The 11,035-nt window shown below is 45.7% G+C and overlaps 1 protein-coding gene across 1 annotated transcript in view; it reads left to right on the forward strand.

Moving 5' to 3' along the window:
• kif6 (kinesin family member 6) overlaps positions 1 to 11,035 on the forward strand; it is a gene marked incomplete at both ends in the record, with an annotated part of 56,316 nt that overhangs the window by 41,270 nt on the left and 4,011 nt on the right. Inside the window, 6 exons of the mRNA XM_084481694.1 lie at positions 215 to 317; positions 2,842 to 2,897; positions 7,809 to 7,859; positions 8,981 to 9,053; positions 9,164 to 9,299; positions 10,610 to 10,692. Coding sequence (XP_084337820.1) covers positions 215 to 317; positions 2,842 to 2,897; positions 7,809 to 7,859; positions 8,981 to 9,053; positions 9,164 to 9,299; positions 10,610 to 10,692 — 502 coding nt within the window. The remainder of the gene's footprint in view (positions 1 to 214; positions 318 to 2,841; positions 2,898 to 7,808; positions 7,860 to 8,980; positions 9,054 to 9,163; positions 9,300 to 10,609; positions 10,693 to 11,035) is intronic.

The raw sequence follows: 11,035 nt of genomic DNA on the forward strand, positions 1-11,035 counted from the left end.
ATGCTTAACCCATAAAGAGGAAACGTAAAACTTTTTTGTTTTGTTTTTTTTACACAATTCCATCTGTGCGAAGACATTTTCATAACCTACCAAAGTTTGTTGATTTGAACCCAAACCTTTTAAGGCAAACCTTGTACCTTGTGACCCTTTAGACGATGTTCTGTGTGATGCTGCTGCCTAATACAATGGACACGATTCATCTTGTGTCCCCCAGGACCCCGGCCGTCCAGGGGAAAAGAAGAGGCCTTTGAGATCTTCATGAGAGACCATGAGGACCGCCTGACCATTGAGGACAACAAGGCCATCCTGAAACAAAGGTCAGTGGGAGACAAAGACGTTGGGCGTACCCCTCATACTGTATCTATATATAGTAGGGGTGTAACCATACACAAAAGTCACGATTCGGTACGTACCTCGGTTTTTAAGTCACGGTTCAGTATGTTTTTTGGTACAGCAGTTTTTGTTGTTTTATTAAACAATTCTTTTTGATTTGATTTGAATTTGATTTGATTTTTTTTTTTTTTATAAGTTTATTTGAAAACAGGGACAGTGCACATTAATAACATTACTGTAAATGCGCCAGAATTAGCCAAGAGGCTATTTTTCATCTGTAGTCCCCAGACGGATGTTAAAAAGTCACCCTAAAAACAGAATATGAACAGAATATGAATATGATTAAAATTACAAAGTTATTAGCCAAGGCAATCTACAAACATGCACAGCAATTAACAATTTGACAAAAGAACATACAACATGACATGACAAAAGAACATATATAACATCAATCAGAAAACATAACCAATACATCCCCATGCAGCAAAGACACATGACGCAATACACATCACACCACAGCATGCAAAGCAGAAGCATAGACACAAACTGCATGCATACACAATATAACATATGACACCACAAAAAGACATGCATGCCGACACATGAGGCAGACAGACAACAACAAGATGGCTACAGGTTCAGCACAGACGGACCGGAGAGAGGAAGAAAGGTGTAAAAGAACTAGTGCTGACAGATCTGAGCACCAATCAACCATCTCTTCAAATGAGCTCTGAATAAACTGTAGGTATTCAGGTCTCTAATAGTAGCTGGGATGGAATTCCACTCTAGTGCAGCTCTAACAGAGAAAGCAGACTGACTAAACGAACTTTTCCTAAAAGGAATAATACAGTCTCCTCTTGCTGCACCTCTTGTGAACCCATATGCAGTTGTTCTTATGTTGACAAACTGTCTCAGCGGAGGCGTGGTGGAACCATATATAATCTTGTGCATAAGACAGGCATTTACATATTTAATCAAATTGTCCCAACTCAACAGATTATATGTTCTTAATATTGGACAATGATGAAAATGTACCGGTTTCTTGTCAAGGATTTTAACTGTTCGTTTATACAAGGATTCTATTGGTTTTAGAGAAGTGTTACTAGCCTGTGACCAGGTAGTTAAACAGTAGATGATATGGGAAAAAACCATGGAATGCATATACATTTTAGCCGCCTCTGTTGACATATAATCTCGACTGAACCTAAAGTTTGAGAGATTGAATTTGACCCGGTTACAGACCTTTTTCACCTGAACCTTGAAAGAAAGTTTAGAGTCAACCAAAACACCAAGATACTTGTATTCAGATACGACCTGTAACCTCTCCCCTGAAACAAAGATATCCGGCTCGACACTAGGACTGTTCTTCTTGGTAAAAAACATACATACTGTTTTAGACACATTCAGCTGCAAACAGCATTGCTTTAACCATGCTGTTACATGAGTCATGGAGTTTGTGAGTTTATCAGCAACCTGTGTCATGCTGCTACCATGTACATAAATTACCGTGTCATCGGCATACATTTGGATGTTGGTGTCAGGACATACATATGGTAAGTCATTGATATATAATGTAAATAACAAAGGGCCCAATATGGATCCTTGTGGGACTCCTGTGGACAGACGAAGGGCAGCTGATTTATGATTCTGTACCTGAACAGACTGAGATCGATTTGACCAGTGGATTTATTAAATTGTATCAAACAAATGCCTTACACAAATGAAAAGACATCAAATACAATTGAGGATAAAAACACAATCAAGTCCAGGACTTATTTCCATTGTGGTCCTCAACACAAAACATCAGGACAAGACAAGACAGTCACAGAGTATGTGATAATCAATAAAAAAAATGTCTTGGTACGTACCGAAATGAAACGTGCATTGAGCTGTTAGACCCGTACCGAAAAATATCGGTACAAATATGCGTATCGCTACACCCCTAATATATAGTGTATATATATATATATATATATATATATATATTTATTTATTTATTTTTCCAAACACGCACGGACACACTGTACAAGCATCCTCTCAACACTCACTTGTTAAACGTGAACACTATACTCTCCAAGAAGGAACGTGGAGTGCTTGGAAGGAACACGGTTATTGAGCTCATCGCCATCGGCAACATCTGGACTGGTCGTCTTTGATGGAGCTCTGTGGTCCACACCTCGGTGGACGAGGATCAGCAAAGGACCACGTTCAAATCACAACACAGCCTCTGTTAAAATGCACCGCAGATATGTATATCTACGCTGCAGATAGGAGACCTACCACTGAGAACACGTGTGACATCAAGTACGGCATCAATAGCGAGGATTTGGAAAGGATTTTTCTGCTTTTCCGTGCCTTTTGAATTCATAGCTTGGGTCATATTCTGTGATAAATGGCTCGTCTGAACACCAAGTTAAAGCAGTGCATGAGGAATGCAATGTCTATTGAAAACTAGCAATTTAGGAAAACTTGTTTTGCTATTGTTATTTATGTATTTGTATTTGACAGGTATGCAGAAGCCAAAGCACTCGGAGTGCAGGTTAATAAGTCCAGGGACGCCATCAGTAAGTCATTGCTTTCAATTCCCATTATATGAGCTCTCTTTTTAAATTATCTGCCACTCCAGCATTCACAGCATATGGAATTAATATGCATTCTCACTTTGTTTACCGACACGTGTGGGAATATTGTAGTTGCATACTTGCAATAAAACTAAGATGATCCATAAACCCTCGCTGTCTCACACATAAACATTCATTGGAAAGGTCCAAAAGCCTGTGAAAATGTGGCTTTATTATTGTTTTCCAACTACTCTGTGTGAGAGCATTGCAACAATGCACTTGTCCCATGTCCAGGAGGGAATGTTTCCAAGTGGCTGGTTTAAGTTGCCCTTCACACTCGGCGAGATGGGAAGGCATAAACTTTATTGTCATCATTACTGCCATCATCATTATCCTAATGGCAGGCGTTCTCTAATGCAGACCCTCCAGGGTCAACAGTGGTGCATTCATTATCATAAACCTTTTCCCACCAAGTCTACGGAGACACGGGCAAGCTGGGGAATAACAAAGCATGTGTATTGCAGTCGGGGTCCTGTTTCCCCCCTCCTCGAACCCTCTTAGGGGTAGAGGTGTTGGTGCATTACAGCGTGTTTTACCAACAGGGTTTTGTCCATGTCTGTCTGTGCACCTACCTTCCCTTTTTCGACCTGTGATTTTTGGATGTACTTATTTATTTATCAGCTGTTTTAATGAGCGAACCCATAAAGTAAGCACACAACCCCAGGGATCATCTGGCGAATGTCCCTGACAGGTAGTCTGGGAACGCTAAAGTCAGGCCTGGCCTGGTCCAGGGTTTAACTTGAGCATGTTCACACTGCTTACTTTAATGTTTCTGAATAGATTTACATGTGGATGGATTTCTTCATGTGCTGAATGTTACACCTTTGCATTGCCTATGTTTTCCCTGTTTGAATCAAAGCCACCTCTCATACGTCTGATAGGCCCACCTGTTGCATCAAGCGTCTGCGAGTTAAAGGATTGATACGACTCGCTGCCTATAGTGTGGCCCCTTTCAAGCACAACCGCGTCGTGAATCACAACGCACGCCTGTCGAGGTTTGATCTGGTTTGCATTAACTATCGCAAGCTATATTTATGAAATTCCCTGGACTGTGGGCGTGTTTGTGGCTCCTATCAAATTCCATTGAAATGAACTAGAGTTTGCCTCACACCAGTGTCTGGCAACCACAGCAGCAGCAGCCACCTCAAATCACACATGGCGGCTCGGTGTCATTCAGCCGTCGTCGTCTCCTGGGTGCCAGTATACACGGCGCAGCACGAGTGGAACCCGCCGCCACCGGCGTTCCAGAGCCCTGTCTCTGAGATGCTGCTGACACTGTGGTACAGTTGAGGTGTCTGTGTGTGTTTTTATTAATGCATCATTGATTCTTAAAAATAATATTTAAATATTGGCCAGACTCTCGCGACTTTGTGAAGAAAAAATAGATTCCCCCCCCACCCCAACCCTGTTTCAAACCACGCTGAAAGCTTTTGTGCGTTTTGCTGGGGACCACGAATAGAAACGTCCAAAAATAACGGAGCCGCTGTATTATTCAACCTCTGAAGAGGGGAAAAGTACCCCGGAAAAATGAGCATCACAAATTATTCTAAAGTTTTTGGGCATTGGAGCTGCAGCATTTTTCCAAGATGAGAGACGGGGTTTTATAATGGAAGGTATCTGCACCTCCTGGCTGGAAAGTCAGGATAATACCTTTACATCAGTGTCTTTCCACGCTGTTTCACAAAAGCCCTGCTCGGGTTCCTCTGCCAGACCTGCGTCCCTGTGTGTAATGTAAGTTGTCGGCCGGGGGTTCGGCCTCGTATAGACAAAAGCCTTGCTCTGCTCTGCATTAAGGGTTCCATCCAGCATGCGGGCCGCTGGAAACGTCCGAAAGGGGAGGGAGATGGGCGTCTGTGGAATCTTCTGTGCCTAAACATCTCCCCTGGATACCGGTATTGCCTTTGGCCACCGCCTATAGCGTTGGTATCCAGTCCCCAACGGACAGACCTACGTTGTTCGCCCTGAGGAGGGAATGTGGGGAGAGAGCGCACTCGGGGATATGTGTTTATATGTATTCGGAGGATCCCTCTAGGACCAGAGTTGCAGAGCAGTGGAATACGAGCAGGGTCCTTGATCCCTTCACCAGATGTATGGGGATTTATGCATGGCTGTCCCGGGGTTGCAGCATCTGCTGAACTCCTTGCTGCCGTCCCACCTCTGTGCACTCCCACAGCCTCGACGCTGCTGCCCCAGCGGCCCGCAGATTGTGGAAGCCATCAGATCCCGAGGACAGCCTGGCCATAATGTATATCGCCACCCGGCTACTAGTTTTGTCCAACGACTTTGAAAAGGAAGTATATGGTCCTTGCCTGCGTTGTCCCGGGCTATCAAACTTTAGCATGGGCGAGCCATAAACACCTATGTCGGTTGCTTAGTTCAAGAGGATGACATCCATCACCTGCAGATGTTTAATGGTTAACGTCAGGGAAAGGGAAAGGCCCGGTGGACATTTTAAGGAGGCAGGATTTTGTATTTTTCTGTTTGCGACTTTTACGGTCGCAGCTCTCACTATGTCTCTAGTGGGGCCTGCTTTGGGTTGGGGCCGTTTGCAGTGTGTCGTGTAAATATGTACTTAACTTATACCACTTGTACAGGAATTTGGAGTACTGATTTCGTACGGTATTATGTTGTTTACAACGCTTCATTCAGGCCCTTCATTTTGTCTGGGATGTGGATCAAGAGCTCTCTTGATAATTTATGTGGTGTGTCTCGCTAAATCGTCAGGCCCACAAGCCACTAAAAATGTTTTGTGGTTGGATGAAACCGGTCCTTTAGGATGATAGCATGTCTTGTGATCCTATCGAAGAAATCCCTTCTGGGATAATTCCACCACATACTGTGTGTCTTATTGTCAGGTTGCAGAGAGTACTTTTACTATGAAAGAACATCTCACAAACTATCAAAGTACCATTGTCACCATATGAACCGAAGTTGCACTCTGGCCTGGGAAGGCAGACAAACCATGTGGAAGAGGAGATAGTTAGTTGGATATGAAGTGGTCATTTGTTCTTTCTCACTTGCAATCTTCTCTAGGCTATGCTAAAATAAATTATTTGAAGTTTGCTTTTTGGCCAAATGTTACTTTGTCTCGCCAAACATGGTCATTTTTATGTATTCTCATTCTTATCCCCTTTTGTTGGATGTTTTAATGTTTTCATTTTTTCATTGTTTTATAAAATAGAATCCATTTGTGCGGATGGTCTTTATTACTTATAATAATATAAATATTCTGCAGGGGAAACCTCAAATGAACAACAGGTTTTCTAAAATGTTCCCTTGCAGAATAATTGCAGATGTTTATTTTACAGTGTGAATTTCATTCCCTCCCATCCATTTCGGAGCAACGATTTTTTATTTTTTGCACCAAAGAAGAATCTCTTTAACCTGTGCAACCAGTCAGTGCGTGTCTGTGGCCCTCGTCCATTCAAGCATCACCACTTGAGCTGCGCAAAGTCAAGCGGTCTCATCTAATACCTCGCTCCGTGTCCTCTACGGTCCGAGGTGAACCTTTTGACTCCAGACTAAACACCAACGTCATGGTGAGCCGTGACATCGGAGAACATCTGGGGACTTCTCTGTGCTTCTGCTTTCGTAAATACATAGATATAGTATAAATACTGCCACTGTGAGCCTGTAAACCATCTCAACACGAGGCTGACTACCCAGGAGCCCTGGTCTTTGTTGGGCCCCTTGAGTTTTCTTATTTCATCTGGCCACGGCCCTGCTCTGTCGGCAGGGGCCCGATCCCCTGGGGACCAGGCCACTCCATCTTATAAGCCAGGCCTTTCTTTCATGCTGGTGTTATCCTTAGAAACAAAGAGACCTTCTCCCTCTCTTCAGCCCCACACGGGTTGACGTGCTTCCTGTTGAGTGGGGTTTTGCATCCTTTGCACCGTTTGCGCTGGAGTCTCTGATCGGAATAACCTGCGCATATCCTTGGAGGTGGGAGTAAAGCGGTGAACCATGCGGAGGAAAAAACCAAACCAAAAGAGAAAAAGACCGGACAGGCCATGCCGCGCCGCGAGCCCGAGCGACTGAGTCCAGGTCTCCGCAGAGCGAGCGAGCCGAGCGGGGCGTCCCAGAGCGCCTCGGCTCCCGCCCACCACCGCTCGACTTCAGGTTCTCCATCTGGATTTGTTGTCTCTGGAACCCAGGACAGATGCCGTTGGCGTTGCACTATTGTGACCCTTGGCTTGGTAGATCTTACAGGTGGTGCACAGCCCTGGGAGAGAGGGAGAGAGAGAGAGAGAGAGAGAGAGAGAGAGAGAGAGAGAGAGAGAGAGAGAGAGAGAGAGAGAGAGAGAGAGAGAGAGAGAGAGAGAGAGAGAGAGAGACCAATGTCCCTCCTTGACTGTCCTGAACTCCCACTCAGTCTTGTCACGGTTCATTCATTGTCCCATAATCTGTCTATTCCCGGCTGTACACTTACATAGTTCACTACTATGTAAAACGCCAAGGTACAATTTGGTACCAAGGGCCTGATAACCTGCATCTTGTTTTTTCATGTATTCTTGTGTGGAAACTTGAAAGTGCAGACACAAATGCCTTTACAAAAGTACCCCCAACCCACTTTAATCTCTAGATGAATCTACTGAATCTCTGCTGAGTTTCTAAAGCACAATAGAGGTCTTTCATTTTGGAGGAAGCTCACAAGGGGGCTGTGTCGCTTCACCAAGTAGCCATTTGTGACCTGTGAATAGTTCCAGAGGGGAACATGCTTAATAAAGGAGGGATCTTGAACTTGTAAATCTCTTGAATCTTCTTCTTTGCTTTCCTTGGCTCTCGGTCTCTGCCTCACTCCCCCTCTCTACCACTCTCTCCCTCTCCCCTTCCCTCGCGCTGTCCTCCCCCTAGATGAGCTGAAGAAGCAGTTGGAGATGCGTAGGATGCAGAGAGCTGATCAAGGTGAGTCCAAGAAGTGGATCAACTCGTCCAGAACAAATCCATGCATTGATCATCGATCAGCCTTTCTCTGCCAGCAAAAAAAAAAACAAGGTGTTCCACGTTTCTCTGCAGTTCAGTCTTGCATCGTTTCGTCTTATTCTGATGCTTTTCGGTTATTTTTACTATTGAGTTTTTAGGAGCTTTTATTTAACCTTGAAGTTATTACAAATATAGGCCTTTAACCAGCAGGTAGTGTTCAAGCATCTTGCTCCATGATGCTTACAGGCTGAGGACATTTGGGTTTGGGTACTTTTTGATTGGTAGTCAACCCTCCCTAGCCGCTACTAAACTATAAATTCCCTACAGCTTTGTTAAACAGTGTCTTTGACATGGCTGTGTCTGGCAGTGTCTTTGACATGGCTGATGTAGACCAAATGAACAGCAAAATGTTTAGACCAAAAAATATCACAGTACAACCACAACAGATTAGATATCGGTAAATAGTGCAAGTGATCACGAAGAACCGAAGGCTGTCATGGAGGTCTGAGTTGCAATGTATCAGGTCTAGGGTAGTGCGTGTGGTGAAGCCCTCTTTATGAGGCTTGACAGTGGGTTGTTGTTGTTGTGTGTGTGTGTCTCTGTATCGCACACTGACCAAAGGGTTGGTAGCAGGACATAGCTGGCTCCTTTTATTTGCTTCCTTTTTTATTCTGGTTTTCATCAGAATAGGAGTCAGCTTCTGAAGAACACAAACATCTAGCATCCAGCGGTGGTGCCACAGAACCGGCTCGGTTTAGGTTTTTGGTTCTTGTTTGTGTTTTTTTCGTCCGCACATTGTTTGAGTCAACACTTCTCAAAAGCCTGGCTTCTATTATCCGGGCTTAAAATACCTCAAGCGTACAAGCCAGTCAGGCCTTTTAGAGTAGAATCTGTTTCTAGTGGACACTTTGATGTGTATTTACTGATGGAGCTTTTATCAACAGCACTGATACGGTTCATTAAGGAGCATTAAGGCAGGGCACGGGCCACTTGTTAGACTAGTAGTAGTAGTTAGACTGCAGACATGGGGGTTTGAACCACTGGCTAGAATGTCCTCCCTAAAGAAAACCTGAAATCTACCTTGTCCTACTTGATAGTTAAAGATCACCCTGAGGGGGACGGGCAGGACCCTGTCGAAGCAATCATCCTCCAACAGGTCGAGCAAGAGAAAAGAAAGTGAGTGGGTCCCGTTTTCTCCAGCTATGTTTTTATTTCCTGGATATAGACTAGAAAGCCATGACCCGTTTCTCCGCTGTTTCCCGGCGCACCTCCTCACCCACCCTCAGGTTCAAGAGCCACATCGGCGACCTGAAGGCCCTGAGGACGGAGATCCAGCACGTGCAGCTGCTGATGGAAAGGGCAAAGGTCAAGCTGCAGAAGGACTTCAAGGAGTGGTGGAGCGGGGAGACGTCAGGGCCGCAGGTGACGGACGCACCAGCGCAGACGCTCTGGGAGCGCTCTCTCCTGAGCAGATGTAGCCCTCAATGCACAGGACATGACGACTCATCGGGGAGCCCGTCACAGACATGTTTACGGCCCTAACGGCACATCTCCTCGTTATTTGTGAATGCATTTTTTCCACTTGCACTGTTTATCCAGTTTCTGTACAGCAGTCTGGCAGGAGGTTGTGCACATGTGAGGTGTGTGCGTGCGTGCATGCGTGTGTGTGTGTGTGTGTGTGTACGTGTGTGTGTGTGTGTGCCTCTCTCGTTAGGATTTTTGGACAGGACTTTTACAGGACCAGAGCGACCCTTGCGGCCTCTGTTTAACACCGTGCAAAAAAAATCCCGTAGGCGGTAGATACGTGGAAACACATTCCGACAGGAAATGGACGAGTGCTCTAAACAAGTGTCTGGAGAGAGCAGCCCCGGTGCCAAGACAACAAACATCCGCGTCAGCAGCAATCCCGCCAGATCAGGGGGCTTAATAAGGACAACATGTTGACCCCACAAGGGGGGGGGGGGGATAAGAAATTAGTCACTTCACATTTTGGTCTTTAACAACATTCTTGGAGCATTTGTGTAGTCTCCGTCGTGTAAACATCTAGCGGGAATTGTGCGAACGAATGGAGTACTAAGTTCTCTGAATCGTTAATCTTTGGGGGTTGCTAAAGTGAGTTGAAGGCCAGCGATGTCACTGAGTTAGCATGGTGTCCCACACAGAGACACTCACACACGCACACACACACACACACTGATGGAGGGGTGCCTCCGTCAGCTGGTATGCACGTTGTTCAACTAAAGCATTAACATCTGACCAACAGACCTCGGTGGCGTCTCCCCGTTTGGTTTTGATCTCAATCACTAGAGAAATGTATCCATCTCTCATCTCGGCAAAATTTTTTCTGAATCACAAACGGAAAAGAAAAACCCAGGAAGTCTGACAGACAGACACCGTTGTGTGCCGTTATGTTTCCTTCCAGAGTCCGGAAACAGACCTTCTGTCTTGCTAGCATCAATCCAACAGGCCACATAAACTTCCAATCGGGTTTTCCTTGACCGTTTCCATTTCCCCTGTTGCTAGGAAACGGCACACATGTACACCATTAGCGCGCGTAGGAAAGAGCATCTCATGGTACCTGAGGACTTGTGTTACCTCTGGCTACAAGTTGGAGCGCGCAACAATATTTCTCTGCAATTTACCTGTCAGCAGCCACGCCGGCTGGCTGGCTTTACCGTGTAGGGCAGCGGGACAAGGCCGGCGTTTATTCATCCTGCAACCATTTTCAACAGGATTCAGAAGCTCCATCCAGCTGCGAAACAGGACGTCCGGGTCCGAACTCAAAGCCCTCGACACCTGGCGGGCCTGGTTCTGGGTAAGAGCCCTGTGTCCACCTACCCCTGGCCTCGGCGCCACCTCCTCTGCCCTCCCGTTCCTCAGAGCGCAGCCTCTCAGGAATGTCTGACACACTGCAGTCAGCTGGACGTCTGGTACCACCACTAAGAGCAAGCAAAAGTCATCAAAACTCTTCTCTGTTTTGGCACCGCAGTGGTGGAACGAGCTCCCCGCTGATGTAAGGAACGCAGAGTCGCTCACCAGAGCGACTCCGCAAAGACTCACCTGTTCAGAGTTCACCTGGACTCTGCATAGCCACCCCCTCCCACCCCTCCTACTCATTGTATGGTGTACGTCCTGGCACTTAATCGACGCACTTATTG

The sequence above is a fragment of the Micromesistius poutassou genome (genome assembly GCF_964030765.1).
Source record: "Micromesistius poutassou genome assembly, chromosome: 17".
In the NCBI taxonomy this organism is placed as follows: Eukaryota; Metazoa; Chordata; class Actinopteri; order Gadiformes; family Gadidae; genus Micromesistius; species Micromesistius poutassou.